This window comes from Candoia aspera, chromosome 4, assembly GCF_035149785.1.
Source record: "Candoia aspera isolate rCanAsp1 chromosome 4, rCanAsp1.hap2, whole genome shotgun sequence".
Taxonomy (NCBI): domain Eukaryota; kingdom Metazoa; phylum Chordata; class Lepidosauria; order Squamata; family Boidae; genus Candoia; species Candoia aspera.
Genome location: NC_086156.1, coordinates 9,913,676 through 9,940,200, shown reverse-complemented (window position 1 = coordinate 9,940,200; position 26,525 = coordinate 9,913,676). Strand labels below are relative to the sequence as shown.

The 26,525-nt window shown below is 42.6% G+C and overlaps 1 protein-coding gene across 1 annotated transcript in view; it reads left to right on the top strand.

Annotated features, from left to right (window-relative positions):
* Window positions 1–672: 672 nt before the first annotated feature.
* Window positions 673–26,525, top strand: part of PTPRN2 (protein tyrosine phosphatase receptor type N2) — a 666,056-nt gene continuing 640,203 nt past the window's right edge. The window contains exon 1 of the mRNA XM_063301899.1: window positions 673–978. Coding sequence (XP_063157969.1) covers window positions 849–978 — 130 coding nt within the window. The 5' untranslated portion in view covers window positions 673–848. The remainder of the gene's footprint in view (window positions 979–26,525) is intronic.

Genomic DNA, 26,525 nt, shown 5'->3' with positions numbered 1-26,525 from the left:
GTGGTGCATGGAACCGCTGGACCCGCGTCTGATGTCCGGCGTTTGCCGGACGGGTTTCCAAATGGGTGTTTCTAAAGCTTTTCCTGAAACAAAATGGTGCTTCTTCCCAAGTCAGTGTATTCCGCGCCAAGGCAGCAGGAAGGCGCCCCAACTTCTGCCTACACTTAGAGACATGCGGTATAATCCTAAGGGCGCAGAAGGGCGGGGAGGCAGCCCCGAGGCTTGGGTGGGGAGGGGAGACATTAAGAAGCAAGAGCGGGGCCGTGGGGCTCCACAACCGAAGGCCCCGGGCTGCCGAGCGGGGAGGTGGGGAGGCATAAGACCCCCCAAGACGGGCAGGGTCGAAAGGGCCCCGCCGCCCCACGGAACCGGGAGCGGCGCTTCCATTTTGGCCGGGGCGCGCCTCAACCGGGCGACTTCTCGCCGCCCGCGCCTCGAATTCGCTGGAGCAGTTCAGCCCGAGCCGAGGGGGGCGAAGCGGCGGTCTGGGGCGGGGCCGGGGGACCCGCGCCCCTCTCCCCCGGCGGAGGGGCAGGGCTCGGGCAGTGCTCGGGCGGCGCGGCGCGCTCCAGCCACGGGGCGACGGGAGCAGCATCACTCGCCGGCGGTTCGGGGCGAGGAAGCGGAGGAGGCGCCTGAGGTGGGAGGGAAGGGAAGGGAGGGGCTGGTGGGCTGAGGCGGGCGAGGGACGGCGCTGGTCGCTGTCCTGGGTCTTGGAGACGCCGGAGCCGGTGGCGCTGCCAGCCCTGCCCACCGGCGAGCCGAGGAGCGGCGCGGCATGGACTGAGCGGTCCGCCGGGGTTCAGGGCCAGGGCCGGGCAGCCGCGGGCGCTTGCCATGGGCCACGCATGACCATGGGGTCGCTCGGCTCCCGCCCGCCTTTCCGCCTGCTGCAGCGGCTGCTTCTGGTCCTCGTCGTCGCCCGGCACCGACCCCTCCTGCGCACTGGAGCCGCGGCCGCGGCCGAGGCCAAATTCGGTGAGTGGCGAGCTCCGGCCGCGGCGGGTGGGTGGAAAGGGAGGACGTGGCGCGCGCGGCCGAAAACAGGGCAGGAGGAGCCTCGGCCGCCGCAGGAGCAGCCGGAGAGGGCGGGGAAGGGGCGCTGACAGGTGAGCTAAGGCCGCCGCCGGCGGGAAAGTAGCGGTGGAGGGGACGGGAAGAGACGCCGCCACCTTGGCCATCTGGAGAGAACTTGTGGCGGCGGCAGCGAGAGGAAGGGAGCCCAAGCAGCCCCGTCTTCGCTCGCCGGGCCCGAAGCTTCCCCGCAGGGGCCTGACACCTTTCCCGCGACCGACATCCTGGCCAGGAGGCTTCCCTTTTCTGCACTCAGTGCGCAGGCTTATTCCTCCCCCCTTATTATCAAATCCGACCCCCCCTCCCATCCCTCCTGAGGTCCACAACGCCCAGGCTTCGTTTGCTTTTTATAGACCATACCTTATTTAGGCCCCCCCACCCTGGCCATTCACACCTGGATCTGTATGTGCCCGTACCTGCCTGTACCTCCAGGTGAAACCCAACCCATTTCTAATGTTGCCCGTCTCATGTTGCACAAGCAGCCCCCTTCTCTATTATCCCTCCTCTGTCCAGTTCTCACACCTGGATACCTGCTCGATGAAATTAGTTATGCGCATACTTACAGCTGGGTTCCCTAAAGTCCTTCATGGTCACCGTAAAGCATTTCCTGGCTTGGCATTGCCACATGTGCTCCATACATCTTCTGAAGAAGGCCTGCTCCAGTTGCTTCAAGAATAAGGGTCTCCTGGTGCTTTTGAAGATTAAGGGTCCCCTTCATCATTTGCAGGGAGGATTATAATTCATACACAGATGCTCTCTTAGGATAACAGCCTGTGTATCTGACAAGTGATACAAAGTGCTAACCGTTCGGAGGTCACCAATAATTTGAGAGTGTTAAACATACCCACTAACTGCAATCTCTTATAGATGATCCTTACTAAAGGGTTGCTCACTAAACCCTCCTTACTTCTTTGAGTGCTCCTTTCATGCATTTGCCATTGCCCTATCCATTCAGAATTTATTTCTCCTCAATTAGGTCTGGTGTGAAGCTGTCTCATTTAGTCAATTCAAGGACAAATTTTAGAAAGAAAGCTGTGTTACTCTCTGGAATCACTTAGGTCACCCACTATTCACACTGGAGACTCAGTATATCTTCTTGTGATTATTCCATTTTTTTTACCAAGCAAAACAATGTCACTTCTCTTCTATAACTTAATTATCCTTATAATAAGATGAAACCTTCACATTTGTATATATTCCACTCATGGATCTTCTTTTCTTTTCTTTACCTCATTCATGTGGAGTTCAGACTTTCCAGTCAAATAATTCTTGACACTTGTATTCATGAATTGTGATGTGCTGTAATATAATGTGTTTCATTTTGGCTTTTACAGTGCATAAACTCAGCTGCAGGATTTGTATATCATGGTTTATAGCTTAACATTATGGTAGCCTAGCGATAGTGGCTTATGAAACCAAATAGCCCACAGCTTAGTACAAGTTCTCTCTTCTGACTGAAATCTTATTTAACAATCTGGCCACATGTTGAGAACTTTAATGATCACTGTTTGTGCTGCTAGGAGTAATATTTCAAAATCAGATTTAATAAATAATGCTTACTAAATAATCTCCCTTAATTAAGGAAATTTCCAAGGTAATTGTATTGAAATATTTCAGCAAACATATCTTCAGGCTTCCTTTCTTTTTAAACAGCTCTTATAGCTAATTCTTAATCTTTTGAAAACCTGTCTCACTTATTCAAATCTTTGCTTCTCATGGTAGCAGAGTTCCAGAAATTAGGAGTGTTCAAATCATAATCCTAGATTTCAGTTGCAGTCTTAAACGAAGTTCATCTAACAAATCATGCCCATCTGCCTTATAATAATATACCTTGAAGGTTCCACAGGCAAATTTTGCTAAAAGGGCATCCTGGTGTGTGTGTGTGGTGAGGGTGGGAAGGAAGTGTCAAAAAAGTTATGAGGGCAAGTAATATGGTTAATTTCTCCCTAATTTTTAGGTTCTTCCAAGAAGCTCAGTGTATGTCTAATATTTCTACTTTGTGTCTTTAAAATAACCCTGTGAATGAGCATATCTGTGTGTGTGAGTGTGAGTGTGTGAAAGGCAGGATATAGATGTTATATCCTTTCATTCAAGAGCTCAAGGCAATGGATATTGTGCTCCTTCCTCCTATTTTTTCCCCACAACAACCTTGTGAGGTAGATTGGGCTGTGAGGGAGTTGACTGGCCCCAAGTTCCTCCTTGGCTGAGGGGAAACTTGAAACTGGGTCTTCCTTGTCATAGTCCAAGAGCTAAACCGCTACGTGAGTTCATGACTGGGTTTGCACATGCTTAACCATGGTTCATTGTATAAGCTACAACTGCTTGAGTTCACAGAACAAGCAAAGTCATAAACGATGGTTTGCAAGTTCTAACGTTGGTGTTCACATAACCCACAGAAATTAAACAATCCCCATTAGAGGCTTAGTGCAATGTGTGAATCCAGCCTATGACTGCCCATGATAACCGACTATTGTGGCAGAGCAGATGACTGATTTCCTTGAATATATCTTGTCATTTCCATTAAAAATCACACCAAAGGATGCCTAAAAAGACTGACAAAGATATATTAAATACAAATGCCATATACCAAAAATCTGACTCACTGCCATTAATCTGTTCATCTCCAGGCTTACCTTCTATTGGAAAAAAAACCCCACTCTTTTTTATTAAGAAATTGGAAAAGTTTCATAACAACCTTTATAAGCCCAGCTAACTGATCCTCATTTTTTTTTAATGAGAAAACAAGTTAATTCAGCTTCTCTCCTTGTACTGCTTTACAAGACTGTCAGGAGTAGATAGAAGGATCAGTATCCATACATCGTTGTTCAAAGCTCTAGAGCACAATAAAATAATTCATTTTAATGTTTGTTTTCTAGGCTAAAAGGATAAACTGATTGGAATTAAGCTAATAATGTTTACAGGAAGTTTTGAGCTACAGTTTAAAAGACTTAAGGGGTACATTTTACAAAAAGAATGGACAGATCATTTAAGGAAGATCTTGGGCATGGCTTCATTTCTAATTGACCCCAGATTCTTATCTTTCTGAGACTTTATGAAAGGGTGCATCGGTCCAGAATCATACATTATGCATTCAGATGTTTCTTGATGTTATGTTGCAATTGATTACATATCTTGAGGTATTTCTATTTGTCTTACTCTGCTATTGAATATGAATTGGAGACGATGTTGGGATACATGAATATTGTTTTTCCAATTTGGTTTTATAAAAGCCTGTCTCTGCATCTAGACTGATCTGTAACTAATTTACCCTTGAATTACAAAAAGAAAATCTCAGCTTCAGTGATAAAAGAGGCTCAGTCTACTTTTTTATTAAATTGGGAGGTTAAAATCCCAGCAAAAAATAAAGATAACAAGCATTTGTCCTATTGTGTGGAAATAGCATTTAATATATCCTTTTATGATTCATTTTTGCAAAATTATCTTCTGTAACAGTTCTGTGTAATAAAGTTTCGTAATGAGAAAAATGTCATACTGTGAGGGGTGTGTTTTTTTTGTATGTTTAACAGTGGTTAAGACAACAATGTATCATTTAAAAGCAATTAAACTACTAGAAAATTAAAGTAAACCTCAGAAGCAAAAAACCGATGTCATGGACTATAGACAAGAGAAACTAAAAGATTTAAGAAGACTAGATAGATCTTGGCACTCAGATCACACACGCCTCTCTAAGAAAAGTATTTTAAGAGAGGGGCCATGACCTTACCTTAGGTGACAACCTGTTTCATCTCCAAAATTGGCAGACCCCAAGAAAGCTTTTGAGAAGAATTTAGCATTTCAACATGCTAAATTAGCATAATTAAAAAGGACACATGCCCTGTCAATGAGAAAGTACATTTCAATACTTGAAGAAGTCACAGACAGATAAAATTTAGGACAGGAAGAGGAAGCACTACATAGATGCTCTGAAGAACTGGGGAGATCAAGTAATAAAATATGCAGCTATTTAAGGAACAAGGTTTTGGAGGTTTTTGGAACAGCTGGGAATCAAAGAGTTGGGGAGTGATATGGTGGAAACTGGGACCACATGTTTGTTCAGGATGAAGAAGATGGATTGCCAGTTGGTAAAAAGGATGAGTTGGTTTTGAAGTGGTGTTCTGAGCAGAGGTAAAAGGTCTAAGACAATGACAAGAAAATAATGTTTGTTACATAGCTAAAATTTTGTGTTTTTAAATATGTTGAATGAGAGTGAGCTTGATGGACAACAGAGGAAGATAGTCAAGAAGATAAACAGCTGAAAGGAAGAATGAAGATACTGACTTTCAAATTTTGGTGAGACATCTAAGTGGAGATAGTGGATGAACTTTCAGAAAAATGAGATTATGTAGAGAACAGGATATGGCCAATGTGGTAATGACAGCGATGGGATTGGATGACACTGTTCAAGTTCAGTTATCCAGGTGGTGTCCAGATGTGTTGGCTTTCAGCTCCCATAATTCTATGCCAGACCTATTCCTGTGTGCCTAGAGTTGAAGTCCAATACATCTGGAGGGCTCTAGCTTTAGAAAGAAGGCTATAAGGAGAGAAAATTGAGGGATTTCATAATCTATACTAGTTGAATATTCAAGAGGTAGAAGAAGAACATGTGATCCTGCAGATAGGAGAAGAAAAGAGGTCAGTATATAAAACCCTGCTCATATGCACATTATTTGTGTTTTAGTAATAAATGCATAGATTCTTGCTTGGGGATATAATCAAGATTTAATATAGTCCGTAAGTCTGTGATAATATTTGTCTTTCATGAGGACATAATACTATCCTGCTAGATCAAGGTGGCCGTACTGCCAGAAAAAAGGTAATTTAATCCAGTATTTCAAGCAGCAAAGCTGGTCATGAGTCTCCACAAAAGTTAGGCTAGATTTCAGTCTCAGGAAAGAATTTGATATAAGATGAGGAACTCACAGCATAGGTCTCAACATTTAGTTTGGATTGCCTTCTCTCACCTTAACACATGTTAGTATCTAATCTGCATGTCATATAACAGGTGGATGGTGACCTTAGCTCTGAATGTGTTTATTTCAGCAGGAATATGGTCATTGCCATTTTGATTGGCAACATGCAGAACTGAATTTGAAAGTTTATGAGCCCTGGCAGTGATACTCTTCTGCTGTTGATTCCAGGTCTCTGAGGCTTGGAAGGATAGGCGCCAATATTTGAAACCCTTAATTTGATAAGCACGAAAGCTTTGAATTTTCCAAGTGTGGCAGTGGCTAGAATCAGAAGCGTAGGCACCATATAGATTTTGGCCATAAATAAATAACAGGTCTTTTGAAGAAGGCAACCATTTTAGTTTTGCTGTAATTGATGACTAGCTGGTCTTCACTACCATAATAAACAAGAACATGACGTTCCAATCCAAGCCCACTTGCATTAGGGTAGAGGATTGCTGCATTGTCCTCTTATAAAAACAGAAACAGAGCCATCGCTTAAAATGGGAGGATAGTGCTTTGTCAAAGCATCGGTCTGCAAGATAATATGAAAATTAACCCACTTCTTGACTTTGCTTAGCTCTGAGTGAGCTTGGTCTGAGCTGAAAGAAAGGCTCCTCAGCACCAATATTTGGTAAGCAAAACCCAGATATTTATGGAGAAGGCCTGTTGGGGAGATGATTCTGCCCTGCTAGTATTTAGCAAACAGCTCTTACCCTTCCCATAAAGAGCTGTAACCCTCTCTCTGTACAATATTTTGCCATCTATTTTGCAGGGAGGAATATTTAATAACACCAGGGCACAAGAGAGACTGCCCTTGTGCACTGCTAGAAATAGAAACAGTGTCCCATGTGCTTCTGTGTTGTCCCTTCTATACAGCATGGGAAGTTGGCCTAATAACACCTTTCTGCTTCTGTGGTTCCACCAGCTCTGACAAGGAGGACACCATCCTCCTCTAAGTTAACAGGTCACTGAATATTTCTGGAAGAGTTGCTAAATTTGTTGCAGGTGCCATTGCCATCAGAGGCCTGTTTAGTAAAGTTGGTAGAACTAGCACTTTCTATGTTCCTCTTGTCTATACCTCTTGATTGTTTGCAGTGTGCTTTTGTTTCTTTGGTATGCGTGTCTTGGTCTTTGACCTCATAATTAATTAAATAAATTAAACGAAGGAATAAATAATTTGTACATAAGTGGTGTTTCCTTTTCTTTCTTTGATTTCCTCAGAAATATTTAGAGATGACATTGAAACATGGACTTCTAAATACTAGGATCTATAAAATAAATAATGTTGTGCTTTGCCCTTACAGTTTCTGGAATTTTTGACATATTTGATATTTTTTTCCATGAAAAATGTGTATAAGGAGCATTAGAGGAAAGTAAGAGCGTCTAGGATCCCATATACCCATCATGGTATTCCCTTTGAAGTAAGCAAAACTATGCAAAGCATACTAATATGATTTATTAAATTTACAGCATCAGAATATACGATTAAAACATGACAACAAAACAAAACAGCCCAGACTAAGAAGCAACCATAAAATAAACAAACATAATAAGGGTTCCAAAAACACACCAGTCCAGGCCTGGGACCACAGCCAGGTCTCAAGGGTCTTCTGGAACCTCAGAAGAGTGGGTGCCAGATGTATCTCTGCGGAGGTCGCTGTTCCAGAGGGCAGGGGCAGGGAGTCCAAAAATGGTAGAAAAACAACGAGAAGCGGTGAGCAAAGGATAAGAGAGGAAGAGAAAGAAGGGAATTACATAGCTAAGTTTAGATTGTGCCAAAACCATTCCCTATGCCGTTAGCAAACCATCCTTGCTTCAGTCACATTCTTACGTTGCCTTTTATTTTTTAAACTTTTCACCTATCTCTCTTCAGGATATTATCAATTTCCTCAAACCCTGATTTGTTTACTCTTTATCCATTTGCTCTTCCTTCAAGTAATTGTTTTGCAGTTCTTACTAATTCTCTTTATAGGACCAAACCATCTCAACATACTTCTTTGCTACTGTCATTCACTTCAATATTCAATCCACATTTCTTCAGTACTCATTCATGCTTGGCCCATTTTTTTCTTGCTTCACCACTCACATTTCTTAAGTACCCTATCCCCTCCTGACCCCTATGTTTCTCCTGATGTCAGCCTTTCAAAGTAGTCCAGAGAAGAAGCACAAACCGTGAGTACTAACTCTACCTTTATTGTAATGTTATAGTAACAGAATCTTGCAAGTCTGAAAGCCCTTCTCCCTTCCTTAACTTTACTTTCATTTTCCAGAAAACTAGGGAGGGTCCCTTCTGAGATGCTTCCTGTGCACCTTTTCCTTCTGTGGGCTGAGATAACTTTTGCATGATGGTTGTCCAAGCTGCAGCTCTTCCTCCTGTCTCCCAAGGTCATTCCTCCCCGCCCCCGATGATCTCATCAACTTCATACAATCATGGCTTACTTTTTGGTCTTCCCCTTCCTCCTTAGCCCAGTCACCCTTCCTTCATATTTTTGTTTTGCAATTCTGGATCATCACACACAAACACACAGAGTCAATTTTATTTGTTTGTTTGTTTGTTTGTTTATTTAGTGTCTTCAAGTCAGCCTTGACTCCTGGCGACTGCCTGGACAGGTCCCTGCAGTTTTCTAGGCAACATCTTCAGGAGTGGTTTGCCCTTGCCTTCTTCACAGGGCTGAGAGAATGATTGACCCTAATTCACCCAGCTGGCTTCGTGCTTAAGGCAGAACTAGAAGTCACAGTCTCCCCGTTTCTAATCCAGTGCCTTTAACCACTACACCAAACTGGCTCTCCATATGTATATTAGGTACTATGTATTTAATATAGCTGCATCTGGACAGCAGTTTTCCCACTAAAGAAAGAAGTACTGATGCTCAATTTGAAGAGCTCCTTGCTTATGGAAATATTCACAGAATCAGTATAGATGTTTTTTAAAAAGGTTTTTAAGACCTTCTTGAAGCTTGCTTGGTGTCTAAGCTGAGAAATTGCCCCTCTATTTTCTCCATTAACAACCATGAAATAGGATTTACCCGACCCTCTGTCCTCCAGATGTGTTGCATTTCCAAAATCCCTCACTAGTGGTTGGCTATAGTGGCTATGGATCTTGGGAATTAAAGTCCAAAACTTTGGAGGGGAACAGTTGGGATAAAGGTAATTTTAATTATAAACTCACTTTATGTTCTTAAGCATTCCTGTGCCTTGAAAAATCAATATTCACAAGCCAGTTATGTAAAGATCTGGCAGAATTGTTAGATTTTAAGGCACCATATGTCTACTTTTATTTAAAGAAAAAATAATCATGGACTAGTGTTATATTATCTGACATTTATAGCTGTTTTGCTTATGTAATTCCATGTCAAGAGTTAAAAAAAAGTTTGCTGCTTCTTGGGAAACACCAATGGCTTTTAAAAAATGTTCTCAAGTCCAGTTAGTTTTGTAATGTTGTACATTCTCCAATCCAGTATGTTGTTGTAATGGTATGTGGGAAAGACCTTGGGAGACGGAGAGAAGAGATGCTGCCTAGGGAACAGTCAGATAAGGGAAGGCATAGCCCGCAGCTGCATAGTGGGCAGAGCAAGAGTCTCAGGAGGAACCTCCCTAAGTTCCCAGGCTATAAAGGTGATGGCAGAATCGTACTTTCAGACTTGCAAGATGGATGTGAGCCGTACCAGGTAGACTAGACAGGAAACATGACCAGATAAACTAATTCTACTTTATTGTAAAGCTACATTAACAGAATCTTGCAAGTCTGAAAGTACATCTCTCCCACCGTCACCTTCAGAGCCTGAGAACTTAGGGAGGGTCCCTTCTGAGCCTCTTTTGCTGCCCATTTTGCAGCTGCGGGCTATGCTCCCTCTTATCTGACCATTCCCTAGGCAGCATCTCTTCCCCCCGTCTCCCAAGCTCTTTCCCACATACCATTACAGTTGTACTTAGGCATCCATTACTAATCATGATGATGAAAAAAATGACAAAAAGGGTGTCATGACTTCATGATATAAACTTCTGTCTTTTACACTTGTGTCCCAAGTAATGTTACTAGATTTAAATTGCGATGTCATCATATATATTTCATAGGTTGTTTCTCTTGTCCCCTCCCTTGGGACCCTGTGATCCCTCTTTGTTCTCACTCACTTTTGCTCTCATATTAAAACTCATTTTAAAAGGATAGCAAAGTAAGAAAATTGCTTAATTCTATTGCTCAAATATCTCCCTCTCCTATGCCCCCTCCCTCTGCTCCAATAAGCTGAGATATGAATTTGTGACATTTTGTGAAGTAGACTTCATGCTCATTGACAAGAATTAAGTTAATAGATTTGTCTTCCTCTAAAACAAGAACATTTCTAGCTGTATTTGAAATCTAGTTTGTCTTTGAATGAAGCAGTTGTGATAGATTGGTGCTAATGATTGTCTAGTGCTGCAGGAAGATTCTTTAATTGATAATTCTTGATACTTCATTAACATTTTTCTAAGCCAACATAGGAATAGTTTTTTCCAGAACTTCTGAATATTAACATCTGTGTATTAGGACTCTGTGACAGTTGTTGCTGTTCTCCCACAATGACAATCTTACTTAACTCCTCTTACTGAACCTTAATTTATTCAGTATTTGGTTGCACAAGAAAACACTGATTGGAATAACCATGTTAACCTCTGACACCTAACAATGATCTACTGTGATACACTTAACCACAGTACTAAACATCCAGACAGTTAACATCTGTTCAACAGTAGAATAATCTGCTTACTGAGGTTGTGGGTTCTCTACCTCTGAAGGTTTTTGACAAGAGGCTGGAGAACCACCTCTGATGATGGTTTAATAGGTTTTCACATGATTGGATTTGGTGATCCTTGTAGTCCATTCCAACTCTACAATTCTGTGATTCTATGACCGTGACTCTCAACCATGCTGTCATGTTCACTGTTTCAGTGTGCACTGTACATCGTAACGTTTCACATGCCATGGCGCTGACGTGCGTTTCTCTTTGGGAGGGAGCTGCTGTGAAACCTTGTACCAAGCTCTGTATCTATGTTCATTTCAATGGGATGTGTTTGGGTTATGTGCTTTGCTCAAGGACTTTTCCCGCGGACCATCAGAAGCCATTAGGAGCACCTGGGATTGTGAGCTTGGGAAGATTCTACGGGGGGAGGGATCTTATTTGTACCGAGGGTTTTTAGTTTGCATTTGGCGTGCTTTTTCCATTCTCAGCTTTCTTTGTGATCCTGCACACTATTTCTTAATAAATCAGATATCTTTGTGATCCTGCTCATGAGTCTGATGACGTTTTAGAATAGGCAATCCTTACATAAAGCTGAGAATCACCAAAGTTGTACCGTTAGCTCCTACCAAGATTAGTTTCTTGTGAGGGAAAACAGTTAACGATGGCCGAATCCAAGCTCACAACCGGGAGACCTGAGGAGCCGACTGGCTTGATGCCCGAGTCAACGGTCAGGAGCGGAGAACTGAGCCTCATCCCAGAACCTTCAGGTTTCCGGCAGGATTCGAGTTCCAGCCCTGAGGTGGAGGAATCCGATGATGGGAGAGCACCAGAGCAACCGGCACCCAGCGAATCGCCCACAGAGTTGATCACCTGGGATGAAATGGGAGAACCCCAGCCAGGGATGTCCCAGGCGTCCTGGAAGTATCGGTTCCCACTGACCCCAAACGTAGAATCTACCACGTTATCAACAGGGAGACAGCCTAACACATGAGGGAGGGAGGAATCTCAAACCCCTGAAAGGCTAAGAGTGGTAGAGGCCAAAATAGAATTGATGGAGTACATGCTAAAAAACCTGTCTCTGTCATGGGGGGGGGGGGGAGCCGAGGCACAAAGGAGATTCCAGCTCCACGCAATCATCTTCTATCCCCTCACCCGGACCGCCGGCACAGCGGGGCCAGAGACAGCGCCGGGATGAATCTCCACCCCGCAGAGTTCGACCATCAGTGTCCCCACCCCGAGGAGGGAGAACTACTGTAACCTGGGGCCCAACCACTCAAGCAGCCGCTGATTCAGCTCCAACAGGAGTGGGGGTGAAAGACTTTTCTGTCAAGTTTGATGGGGATCCAACTAAGTTGTCTTTCTTTCTCACTAATGCTAAAAGTTACATGAGGCAGTTTGGACCATACTTCCCTTCCGAAGAGGCTAAAATAACTGCCATTGCCACCAAGCTGAAGGGACGAGCGGCTGACTGGTATGTTCAATTAAGTGAGGCTGACTCCCCTGAGCTTGAGTATTTTGAGGAATTCATGTGGGCGTTAAAGCTGCATTTTGAGGATCCTCTAGCCAAGGCAAGGGTTAAAAGGGCACTGAAGGATCTTACCCAGGGCCAACTGTCTGTAGCTGATTACGCCCTGGAGTTTAAGGCGTTAGCTGGGAAAATCCCCGACTGGTCTCAGTCAACCTTAATAGAACGGTTTAAAGAGTGACTCGACAGGGACATCCTGTGGTGGGCGTTGTGTAGAGACGACCCAGAGACATTGTACGAATGGATCTGTCTGGCCGGCAAAGCTGAGCACGCCCAGCATACCATCATGCAAACCAAACAACCTGAAAAACAACCAGCCACCATGAGGGGACCCCGAAGTGCCGCAACTCCTACCCGGCCAGGCTATAGAGCCTGGGAAGAGGAGAGAGATCGGCACTATGCGAGGGGTCAGTGTCTCCGATGAGGAAAGGAAGGGCATCGAGCAGTTGATTGCCCAAAAGCCAAGGCTGGAGATCGAGTGGGCAAGCTGCCGCCCAACCCCCCCCCCTTGCGGTGGATGACAGCAGCCAAGGGGGCAGCCGATGCTGAGGAAGTACTCTACTTCTCGGGAGAGGCTGAAGATGACTCTAAGGAGCTGGCAGGAAACGCCAGCCACCTGCCATGAAGAGCGCCTGCAGGCAGGTGGAGGAGGATGGGCGTGAGGATGCTGTGGTGAGTGCTGACTGTCCCACTTTAGCAGTAAAAGTGAAATTGGGCTCCCGCACAAAGACTACAGAGGTCTGGGCTTTAGTTGACTCTGGGTGTTCCAGGTGTCTGATTCACCCTGATCTGGTTGCTGCTTTGGACCTGCCTAGCTTTCCCCTCCAGCAGCCTTTGATCTTCACACAGTTGGATGGTTCAATGGCGGGGGAATCCATTTCACTGGAACTGTCGCAATGCAAATGGGCAGCCACCATGAGACTTTAAAATTTGTAGTGGCACCTGTTGGCAACCCCTTGGTAATTCTGGGGATTCTCTGGTTGACCTATCGAAGCCCACATATAAATTGGGAACACAGAACTCTGACTTTTAAGGATGGGTTTTACCAAGCCCTACCGCGGAGAGGGCTTCAAGCGCGGGGGTTGGAAGGGCTGCAATTGCCACGCTACGCCCTAGTTTGGCACGTTTAGAAGGCTTGCGCGATCGATACCAAGATTTTGCAGACATCTTTGGAGAAATGGAAGCAGATCAGCTACCCCCTCATCGGAAAACTGATTGTGCAATAGAGTTGGTTCCTAACGCTCAATTGCCCAAGCCAAAAATTTATCCAATGACTCAGAAGGAGCTTGGGGCATTACGGGACTTTATCGACAAAAATCTGTCTCGGGGGTTTATTGAACCTGCAAATTCCCCAGTTGGGGCCCCTGTGCTATTCCGGGAAAAGAAAGATGGCACGCTTCGACTCTGTACGGACTATTGGGGGTTAAATTCCATCTCAATCTGCAACAAATACCCTCTGCCACTCATGAAGGACATGTTAGCTCATTTGTCAAAGGGCAAGATTTTCTCCAAGCTCGATATTTGTGAAGCCTATTTTCGCATCCGCATACAAGCTGGAGATGAGTGGAAAACCGCTTTTAATTGTCCACTGGGTTCATTTCAGTACAAAGTCCTCCCTTTTGGGTTAGCAGGGGCGCCCGGAGTCTTCATGCAATTGATTAATGAAGTATTACATGATCATTTGTTTAAAGGGGTCCTGGTTTATTTGGATGATGTGCTCATTTACACTGAATCCGAGGAGGAACACGAACGCCTTCTCAAACAGGTGTTAAGTAAGCTTAGAGATGCCAAGCTTTATGCCAAGCTTTCCAAGTGTGAGTTTCACAAAACCCAACTTGACTACCTAGGCTATAGGGTATCTGACAAGGGCATTGAAATGGACCCTGAAAAAATTCAGGCGATTTTAAGTTGGGAATGTCCCCGCACCTGGAGGCAATTGCAAAGTTTCCTAGGGTTCAGTAATTACTATCGCCAATTTATCCAGGGGTTCACTGAGATTGCTTTGCCCTTTACTGATCTGCTCCATACCAAGGGTTTTGGGGAGACACGCAAGGTAAAAAACCCTGGGGCAGTGCTGAATTGGACGCCTGAATGCCAGGCAGCATTTGAGAAGTTAAAAACCCTCTTCACTGCTGAGCCTGTTTTACAGCACCCCGATCCTGAACTCCCCTTTGTGGTCCAAGTTGATGCTTCTGACTCCTCAGTTGGGGCTATATTGTTACAGAGAGATTCTGAAAATCACTTGAAATCCTGTGCTTATTTGTCCAGGAAATTTTCTGAAACTGAACGCCGGTGGCATGTTTGGGAAAAAGAGGCTTTTGCTGTAAAAGCTGCTTTGGAAGCCTGGCATCACCTCCTAGAAGGTGCTAAATGCCCTTTCGAGGTTTGGACTGATCACAGGAATTTGGAAGCCCTTCGCACCCCCCGGCGTCTCAGTCCTAAACAAATTCGCTGGGCTCAATTTTTCAGTCGCTTTAACTTCCAGCTAAAATTTATTCCAGGAAAGAAAAACTTTCTGGCCGATGCTTTGTCACGTTTACCTCAGGACCTTGACCACGTGGCAGATATAGTTGGAACAGTTCTCACTGAACCACAACTGGGCTTGGTTGCCGTCACTTGGAGCCAGACCTGTGCGCAGGCAACCCCGCCCCCAGCCCCGTCTGGGAAGCAGAGAGTGCAAGTTCCTTGTCAGTTACAGAAGGACTTTCTCCAGGCGCTGAAATCTGACACTTGGTTGCTAGCTAATAGAGACAATGTTTCTTTTGAAAACGGTCTGGCGTGGGTGGAACACTGCCTCTATGTGCCTGAAACTTTAAGAGCTGATGTTTTGCAGCATTCCCATGATGATAAACTTGCGGGACACTTTGGTTTTGTCAAAACCTTGCATTTGGTTCGCCGTCAATTTTGGTGGCCAACCTTAAGGCGTGATGTAAAAGACTATGTTGCTTCCTGTCCTGTTTGTGCCATGTCAAAGCATAAAGGAGGTAAACCACAGGGGCTTCTACAGCCAGTGGCCAGCCCATCCCGTCCCTGGGATGAGATTTCTATGGATTTTATTGTGGACCTACCTCCCAGTCAGAAGAAAACTGTCATTTGGGCTGTAAAAGATTTTTTCTCCAAACAAGCCCATTTCATTACATGTGCGTCCATCCCGTTGGCCCCGCAATTGGCCTGCCTATTTCTCATCCACATCTACCGTCTCCACGGTAGGCCCTCCCGTTTGGTCAGTGACCACGGGACACAGTTTACTTCCCAGTTTTGGAAATCATTTTTAAAATTGATTGGCACCAGACAGGCGCTTTCCACATCGTCCCATCCTGAGACTGACGGATCTACTGAGGTTTTGAACTCCACCCTTGAACAATTCCTTACAGCATACATAAACTACCATCAGGACAATTGGGTGGACTTGCTGCCTTTTGCTGAAGTGGCTTACAACAATGCTGTCCATCAAAGCACCGGGCAAATCCCTTTTCGTGTGGTTCTGGTCATGACTTTGTTCCCATCCCTGAGCTGCCACAAACCCCTCCCCAATCCTGTTCTGCCTCTGACTGGGCTGTTAAGCTGGCTGATTCCTGGCCGGTGATTCAACAGGCTTTGGCTGATGCCCAGGCTGCTTACAAGTTTCAAGCCGATAAACATCGTTCTTTGCAACACGATTTCAAAATTGGGGATCAAGTCTGTCTCTCTACCAAATTCATCAAGTCCCCACAACCCTCTAAAAACTTGCTCCCAAGTTCATTGGTCCTTTCCCTATTGTTGCTCTTATCAATCCAGTTACTGTTAAGTTGGACCTGCCTCACAATTTGAAATGCTTGCACCCTGTTTTCCATTGCAGCCTGCTCAAGCCTGTCCACCACTCTTCCTGCTGGCATCCCCAACCTCCTCCTCTTGCTCCAATCATGATTGATGGCCAACAGCACTTTGAAGTCAAGGAGGTCGTTGATTCTCACAAGCTTCGAGGCACCCTCCAGTATCTGGTCCGATGGAAACACTGGGTGCCTGCTCGCCATGTTAATGCTCCTGATTTAGTTAACCGTTTCCACTTAGCTTACCCTTTGAAGCCTTCCGCTTAGTGTTTTCTTTCTTTTGGGGGGGCAGTATGTCATGTTCACTGTTTCAATGTGCACTGTACATCGTAATGTTTCACATGCCATGGCGCTGATGCGTGTTTCTGTTTGGGAGGGAGCTGCTGTGAAACTTTGTACCAAGCTCTGTATCTATGTTCATTTCAATGGGATGTGTTTGGGTTATGTGCTCTGCTCAAGGACTTTTCCCGTGGACCATCAGAAGCCGTTAGGAGCACCTGGGATTGTGAGCTTGGGAAGATTCTACGGGGGGAGGGATCTCATTTGTACCGAGGGTTTTTAGTTCGCATTTGGCGCGCTTTTTCCATTCTCAGCTTTCTTTGTGATCCTGCACACTATTTCTTAATAAATCAGATATCTTTGTGATCCTGCTCATGAGTCTGATGACATTTTAAAATAGGCAATCCTTACACATGCCCCTGTCTGGGGTCTGTAAACTAAACACGGAAAGGAAGAGTGATAGGCTAATCACTGGAAAAGGCAGAACTTGTTTGGGCTGCTTGGATATGGGCTTCCTTTAGGGTGAAACAAGGATGGCAAGATTTAGAGCTGCAAGATCTGTGTGAATACAAAGAATGTGTCCCAGCAGAAAAGCTGAACACACGCTGCTTTGTGAGAAACTAGGCTGCTCACAACTTCCTGTGTTTTCAGACATTTTGAGAAGCAGAGCAAGCCATAGAAACAAAAAAAAAAAAAAGTGAGCAACACACACCCAGAGTGGTGAAAAAGAATATCCTATTTTCACCATATGGAGAAAGGATAAATGCTCAGGGAAAACACTGAGAAAAATGACTGCATATCATAGCAGTGATTTGAAAATAATGTATGATTCCCCAAATCAAAAGAAAGCAGCCAAGACAGAAGCTCTTGCTTTTTGTAAATCTGGGTAACTGTTTCTGATTTAATGCTTTAATATTTTTTTAGCATTAAACAATTACTCTGCGGTGTAAATAATGCCCACTATTATTATACCTATATTATGTGAGGGGTTCAAAATCACCCAGCCTATTTTAATGCCTAAGGAAGGACTAGAACTGATGGTCTCTAGTCCAGCACCTTAACCACTACACCAAACTAGTTTTAATTACAGGTAGTCCTTGACTTACGACCACAATTGGGACTGGAACTTCCATCGCTAAGCGAGGTGGTAATTAAATGAGTAGCACCCGATTTTACAACCTTTTTTGCGGTGGTCATTAAGTGAATCACCATGGCCGTTAAGTGAATCATGTGGTTGTTACGAATCCGGCTTCCCCCATTGACTTTGCTTGTTAGAAGCCAGCTGGGAAGGTTGCAAATGGCGATCACATGACCCCGGGACTCTGCAACCAGATGTAAATGTATGTGGTTGCCAAGCACCTGAATTTTGATCCCATGACCACAGGGATGCAGCGACAGTCGTAAGTGTGAGGACTGGTCGCAAGTCACTTTTCAGCGCCATTGTAACTTCAAATGGTTGCTAAACGAATGGTTGTAAGTCGAGGACTACCTGTATATTCAACCAGGTTCATTATATTCCATTTGTCTTATATTTAGATTTTCTATTCCCGTTTTTCAAACTCTCCCTGAACTTTTGGAAAGAAACCAAACCTACCCAAATAAATAAAATGGGCTCACTGCAGACAGAAGCTTAAGAAAGTCACTGTGCTCTCTGCTTTTAGTGTGACCCAAATACCTGCCTTAAAAGAGCTTGTAAAACTGTACCTCCTTCGTTTTCCAGAGCTCACAGCTAAGCTGTTTTGAGGTACAGAAAAAAAAGCCACATAACTGAACATCAGGAGAATGATTAGATCTTCATCCCCAGTGAAGGTAGTTCATGCATCCAAAGGAGGATAATGCTTTGCCATTTCATAGCCTGGTGACGTACTGCGCTCTCTCTTCTGCAGGGACAGTGCTGTGAACCTTAAAAGGTTTTCCTCTCATCCGCATTTGACGTCAGAGTGTCTGCTGCACCTTTAAAAATGTAGAGATGTCGAAATGAAGTAATGTGAGCATGTGATCATGTTTTTACTGGATCAGACAAGGTTTTTTTTTAACGTATCATGAGTGTATTGGCTAATCCTGGTCTTGCATTAATTTATTTCAGTGGGAAGTGTCTCTAATAAACCGAGAAATCACGGTAGAAGATGCAATACACATTGTAGAAACCTCTCTTACATGATTAGTACAAAAAATCTACTTTCTATTTATCATACTGCTTAATTATACAGATTCCTCTTTATACTATCAGCTGTGGCTATCCCAATGTCATTTATATCTTTTTAGTATAAACCATATATATCTTATCTTTCATGCTTCTAAAAATACTTGTAACATTGCATTTGCTAAAATGAGATGCCTATTTTTTCCCCCCTCCCATTTGCTCTCTTCACTTTATAGGTGGTACAGTATTTTGTATGTGGTGCTTTACCAGTTTCTCTAATATTTATATAACCAACATTTATCTGCTAGGATGTTTTCTTCTTCGCCCTCTGTTTACAAATAAACACCTGTCTCACCTTCAGAGAATAAATCTGGCAGTAGAGAATTAAAATCAGTGGACTTTAAAGTGTTGGATTGTGTCCACTTTTGAATTATCCCACATAAAATTGTTATAGAGAATGGTTGAACCTTTAAAAAAGTCTTTTATTTTTTTCTTGTAAAGAACAAATACATATTTGTTAATGTTTTACCAAGTTAATGTAATTCACAAACAAAACAACAGTGATTAATCTTACATAAACAGGCAGAGGTCTGCATTTTTAAGCTCATACATTCTCATTAGTCTTGAGTTTAATCATTTAGTATGCTTTGGGAATATATAAACTTGCATGTTTCAGTTATACTTCAGAGATATAATTCCAGTTAAGTTTAATATAAAATGTCCATTTTAAAAGAACTGGAAAAATGTTTTCTATATCTTGTGACAGAAACTTTCCTACAGATAATAATATACAGTAATACACAATAGGTTTCTTCCTCATTCTGCGTTTTGACTTTTCCCTCAGTTTTTGCAATTCAATCATTCTGTCCAACCTCTTGAACTACCACAGAGGTCCTCTTTCAAGGGAGCCAAGTGGTCAAGCTTTTGTTTTCATGAATATTTAAGCACTGGCAAATAAAGGCATTTTATTAAAGATAAACATATAGATGAGAAGACAGGACACCCTGGAGAAGATGCTGATGCTAGGGAGAGTGGAGGGCAAAAGGAAGAGGGGCCGACCAAGGGCAAGGTGGATGGATGATATTCTAGAGGTGACGGACCCGTCCCTGGGGGAGCTGGGGGTGTTGACGACCGACAGGAAGCTCTGGCGTGGGCTGGTCCATGAAGTCATGAAGAGTCGGAAGCGACTAAACGAATAAACAACAACAACAACAAACATATAGAGTTCACAGATCCAGCTTTCTACTGAAACTATTGAAACATTGCACTGTGCAAGAAAAGCATTCTGTAAAGAAGCCATTTTAGGTTGGCAACATTTTTAATCCAGTGCTTAAATATATTTAATCATTTGCTGCCTGCCTATTGAAGAAATTTAGCTGCTGAGTCATCAAAAGAATTCAGGGGGATTTTTAAAAAAGCCAATCCAAACTCAAAGTTGAGAGTTTAGAAAAGTTAGACACCTAATGCTTGGCTAGTTGACAGAAGCATTGGAATGCAGTTCTTAAAAGTTTTATCCTTTCAGCTGCTCACAAGGGCATCCCTTTAAACTTGATGACTACATACTCACAGGTAAATTAATGGAGTGAAAAAAATGGTTTAAATTTGTGACTGAAGTTGCTCTTTTTTCCTAAGGGATTTTAACTCATCTTGCTTTATATTCATCTATCTTGTAAAAATGTCACTGGAAGTTTATTTTAATTGATTTATGAATAATATAAGCAAGCTTTTTGGAAAATAGTATAAAGCACTACATTGTGAGCACTGTGTTGTAAACGTTGCATTTACTAGCAAGTCAGGTCTGAATTTAAAATGACTGTCTTCCCTCCTGCCCAGCAAATAGAAGATTAGATAAAATAAATTAATTTTCCTGCATTATCATACTCTTAGTATATCATCCTCACATTTTAAAGATGATTTATCTAAAGCAAAAACCCTCAAGTCTTCTTTTAAGTCAGCCTTTCTCAACTTTTTGACCCTGGAGGAACCCTTGAAACATTTTTCAAGCCTTGGGGAACCCCTGCACATTCAAGGTCAAATATAGGCCAATAGTTACAAAATTGTTATATTCGTTTCATGGGTAGGTCTGTATATATGCATTAACAGTATTCTTGAACTAAAAATAAAGATTGAAACTTCTGTAATGTGAAGTTGCCTGAATTTGAAATAATTTTTTAAATAAGTCATGATCTCCCAGGGAACCCCTAATGACCTCTCGCGGAAACCGGGGGTTTCACGGAAGCCTGGTTGAGAAACCCTGCTCTAAGGTGTTGTGGAATAATGATTCCATGCCCATTGAGTAGAGGAGGCCAACAGATAAAGATGAAAGTTTATTAACAGATAAAGAGCAACTATAGTTAAATCTGCCAGCATAAATACTGTATGCATAACACAATGTGTCCATTTCTCATTGGATTAATTCAGTGTTTCCAAACTTGATAACGTCCAGGTGTGTCAACGTCAACTCTCAGAATCCTTATCAATGACCATTTTGGCTGTGGAATTCTGGGAGTTGAAGTCAATACACCTGGACACTGGGAAACCCTGTTTTAATGTATGCTTTTGACTTATATGTTTAAAGCTTAATTTTTTGCATAAATAAAGGCACTTACAGTACTGTAGTTCCCTATATGTATTTTAAAATGCTGACCGGTCACTTCCCTATCCTAGAACATCCTGACATGTATACTAATTAATTACCCTGGTTTTCTTGTACATGACCTGTCCATTTAGAGCTACTGTAGTGGAAGATGGCCTTTATTTGTCCCTACATAAGTAAATATAATAACAACATTAAAAGGAGTTATGCAATGATAAGGGATAAAGCTTAAAGCTTCTAGTAGATGACAAAATTTTTCAAGACTGAAACCAGAAATTAATTTTATGTTTAATAATTAGGAATATCAGTTTATTCCTAATTATTGTTCTATTTTTATAGATGTTGCAATATAAGAAAATTGTTCTCAGAATGCATATAGGTCATAATTTCAAAGCTTGGTTAATGGGTAGGAGAGTTGCTTTCTCCATGAAAACTGAATATGTAGATTTATTTACTGTGTTGCTTGGCAAGAAAAAAACAGGAAAGCCCATGGAATATTTATTGCCATCAAGTGATGCATTGATTTAATTTTCTGATTAGGAGGATGAAGAACTTCATTATCTTGACATAATAAGAAGGGTAGCATTGTCTATTTATGAAAATGTATACGGTGAATGTAAAGCACATTATTTTTCTTCCATGCTGCGCTTTAAGTAATACAAGCTTTATGACCAAAGAGAAAGTTATAATAATCTTTGGTTTTGCAAATAAATGCAAAACTAACAGCAATAGATTGGTTAATAAAGATACACACTCACATATGCACAAAATCTGGCCTACGGGCTGCTTTAAAAGAAAGTGAGGTAGTAAATGTTTCTCATTAGTTCAAGACACAACTATCTTCCTTATTGATAGATCCTTTTAAAATTTGATTGCAGTGCTTATCGCCTCTCTGTGACTTAGGAGGCCACCTAGTGTTAATAAATAACTGGTTACACCGAATATTCACTCAGGATTTTTCCCCACCATCTCTTGCAGGCAGGAACATCCTTATTCTTTATAACTGCAGTCACTGTGAATAAAGCCTCATGAAAGTATGCTAGATAGGAATAAGGTCACAGAATTTGCTAAATTAAAAAAAAAACAGACCACAATTTTAAAAAAAGGATTTTTTTGTAAGCCTCTGATTTGTTATAAGTACAAAAAGAAGCTTCTATTTACTTAGTATAAATACCAAGCAACGAAACATATTTATTTGTTTGTAAGAAAATAATCAATTCTTGGACAATCCTTTTTTCCTCCATGCTGCATTGTGCTTTGTACAGATGGAAGCAAATGTTTATGGTAATTGTTCATACTAAAAAGGGAATATAGAACAAAGGAGCATTTTCTTCTACTGTTGCTAATCTACCATTGCTAATTTTTATCTGCATTGGAAGATTGAAAAAATATTTGAACTGTTCAGAGTCAAGTCTATATCTTCAAGTGATTAAGGGTGAAATTCTTGCCTATTTCCCTGGATATAAGCCTTTTGAACATACCTGAATAAGTAGAATAGTACAATGTACGGGTTGGAAGAAACTTTGGAGATCACCTAGTCCCGTGTTTTTCAAACCTGGCAACTTTAAGATGTGTGGACTTCAATGCCCAGAATTCCCCAGACAGCATTCTGGGAGTTGAAGTCCACACATCTTAAAGTTGCCAAGTTTGAAAAAAAAACTAATCAAGTCAAATCCTGTACGGTGCAGGAATCCACTGTTACGGCATCTCTGACAGATGGCCATACTCCGCCCAGAAAAGGTTTATTCTACAAAAAGAGAGTCATGGTTTTCTAAGGATCTTGAAATGTAAACAGTGCTAATAGGATCAGCATTGTTATTGGAGAGCCACATAGCATTCATGGAATCAGCATTTTTCTCCAGGTTGACCTGGAATACCAGGTAGATAGTAGTCCTAGGTAGCACACATGCCTACAAAAAGCATAAGCCTACTTCAAGAAACTACTGCAGTTCCAGCAGCTGTGTATGCATCTGAAATGAACTCTCAAAGGAATTCCCAGCTCGAACTGGTATTCGGAAAGGGTTTGTTATCTCATTCCTGCTGTTCAGTGTCATTGTGCTATAATGAGGGAAGATTTTGACAACCAGCAAGAGGTATAATAATGATAAAACCCACTACATCAGCCTTTCTCAACTTTTTGACCCTGGAGGAACCCTTGAAATATTTTTTAGGCCTTGCACATTCAGGCTCAGAATTAGACCAGAAGTTACAGAACTATTATATTTGTTTCATGGGTAGTCCTGTATATACAGTATGCATTAACCATGTTCTTAAACTAAAAATAAAGAATGAAATTTACCTCCTCAATGTGAAGTTGCCGGAATTTGAAATAATTTTTTAAATAAATTGTGTTCTCCCAGGGAACCCGTAGTGACCTCTCGGGGAACCCTGGGGTGCCTTGGAACCCTGGTTGAGAAACCCTGCACTACATAGATGACCTGTATTGTCACAGAGGCCACTGTCAACTTGTATGGCAACTGAAATACTGCCCATTCATATGGCCTGAAAATTTGTTGTTTATTTGTTCAGTCGCTTCCGACTCTTCGTGACTTCATGGACCAGCCCACGCCAGAGCTTCCTGTCGGTTGTCAACACCCCCAGCTTCCCCAGGGACGAGTCCGTCACCTCTAGAATATCATCCATCCACCTTGCCCTTGGTCGGCCCCTCTTCCTTTTGCCCTCCACTCTCCCTAGCATCAGCATCTTCTCCAGGGTGTCCTGTCTTCTCATTATGTGGCCAAAGTATTTCAGTTTTGCCTTTAATATCATTCCCTCAAGTGAGCAGTCTGGCTTGATATCCTGGAGGATGGACTGGTTTGATCTTCTTGCAGTCCAAGGCACTCTCAGAATTTTCCTCCAACACCACAGTTCAAAAGCATCTATCTTCCTTATGGTCCAGCTCTTGCAGCCATATGTTACTACGGGGAACACCGTTGCTTTAACTATGCAGACCTTTGTTGTCAGTGTGATGTCTCTGCTCTTAACTATTTTATCGAGATTGATAATTGCTCTTCTCCCAAGGATTAAGCGTCTTCTGATTTCCTGACTGCAGTCAGCATCTGCAGTAATCTTTGCACCTAGAAATACAAAGTCTTTCACTGCTTCTACATTTTCTCCCTCTATTTGCCAGTTATTAATCAAGCTGGTGCCATATTCTTGGTTTTTTTGAGGTTTAGCTGCAAGCCAGCTTTTGCACTTTCTTCTTTCACCTTCATCATAAGGCTCCTCGGTTCCTCTTCACTTTCAGCCATCAAAGTGGTATCATCTGCGGCCCGAAAATTAATGCCAACAAAACAAAGGTTTTGACAATTTATGGGTCACAGTGCTGTTTATCTCAATGCGGCCCAAATAGAGCAATTAACCAGTTCATATATCTTGGTTTGTTGTTGTAAAAACAGAAAACAGTGTCAAAAGCAGAAGTGTGCAGCAGGACTGGCCAGGCCACTGCTGTCTTTCGTTGGTTAAACTGGTGCCTGTGGAGGACATGAAATGTTTAAGATGTAAAACTGGGTGCTAGTCTTTCAGTTTTGCTATATGGATCTGAGAGGTGGACACTGTTAAAAGCAGACCTAAATAAACTGATGCTTTCCTGATGTGGTGTCTATGGCATATGCCGACAGTCCCCCTACACAACTGTCTCAAGAATAATATCATCAGACCGAGATGCAATGAACAACCTACATTTGAGGATGAAATACAAAAACTCAGATTAAGATGGGTTGGACATGTATGCAGCATGGCAGAACATTGTTTTCCTTACAGAGTACTGTGGAGAAAGAAACCTACACAGTGGAAGATGGGTGGCTATATAAGTAAATTTGGCAAACAAACAAAGGTACAACAAACAGCAACAGAGAAAACATGACTGAAACAAACTGAAGATGATCTGAAAAGCCTATGGCTGAAATATTTCAGTGAGGAAAAAAATAGCCATCACTTGGAAGATGTAGAAAACCTTCAGTAGAGATGTCCGTAGTTCAGCAGCCCTCACAGCAACATACTGGCTTGGGGGACAGCCCTGCCTGGACACTTGCTAAGGAATGAAGAAGGTAGTGTAAGCCTAAAGTGAAGAACAGGATGGCATCCATTTCTGATTCTATGGACAAATGCTAACTGGATTGGTAGCTGAATTTTCTGAAATGCTGGGACTGTGTCTCTACACTGTCTGGAATATACTGGGTTACAGAACATAGATCAGCTCTGTAGCACACATTTTTTCTTCTAGTATCTTGCTGCTATTGCCCAGCATCTGCACCTGAATTGATTACCTCACCTTACCTAATTCTAGGATATACCAAGATTAGGCACGACACCCCCTGGATTGAGAAAGCGTGGCCAGAGTACCCATGCTCTGGAAAGTTCCACATGGGTTACCTTCGAAAGCTTTAGTATTAGAGATGTGAATATATGAGCAGGCCCACAACTAGAGTCTGTGTCACCCGGAGCAAACGTGGATTCCGTGCCCATTTTGGTGCCTCTCCAGCGCGGCGCCCAGGGCACATGCCCCGCTTGTCCCCCCCTCCAGTTGCGGCCCTGTATATGAGGAGAAACTGATAAAATATTTTACCCCCAATTTTTCCTTTCTCTTTTTGGGCCTGAACATCTTTAGTACATTTTGTTGGCAAACAGGGAACACATCTTCTCAATGTACTGGGCTGCATGTCTGTCTTCTACCCCATGAACATATCCCAACTGCTTGTAGTTTATTGGATATCCTTCCAGATGTCTAAAGAAGTTAGACAGGCATTAATTAGGGAAAGGGTTTTTTCACTCATGGTAGTAATACGTGGAACACATAGAAAGCAACTTATACAGCACTGACCTTCATGATCATTTAGCATCAAGCAAATTTTTTGGATTTGCCCAGGTATTGACCGGTACCTGGAATTCTATAGTTTGCAGTCCCAGCACATCTGAAGGCTGATCTACTGTGTCCGAACTATCTAAAAACATGCCTCATTATATATTTTAGCATAGTAATGTAGCATAGCAATATGTTCTATGGCATTAGTGACATACTTTTGGTATACGTACATATTTTTCTGGAGAAAGTAGCAAGATTTGCTTAGTATTACCCCTTTTCTCTTTTTTGTTTTCCTTTCGTGAAGGCAGAGATGAGTTTTTTTCCCCTTTTGCCAATTAGATTATAGATAGATCAATGTCTTCGAGGTCTGCTTTAAGACAGTGAATTCTTCCTCTCTATGATATTCAAATGCAGAACATTATGGCTTCAGCTGGATACAATTCTTACTATGGTTTTCTCAATCTGATGCCCTTCTGATGTCTTGCACTTCCAGAATTCCCATAGAGCATGGCTAAAGTTTATAATAAACAATTTACCCACAGTGACCCCTTTCACCACATGCTTCATACTTATAATATTGGAGGTTGGATTTTTTGTTTTTGTACCCGTGAGCCTATTTGAACCACTA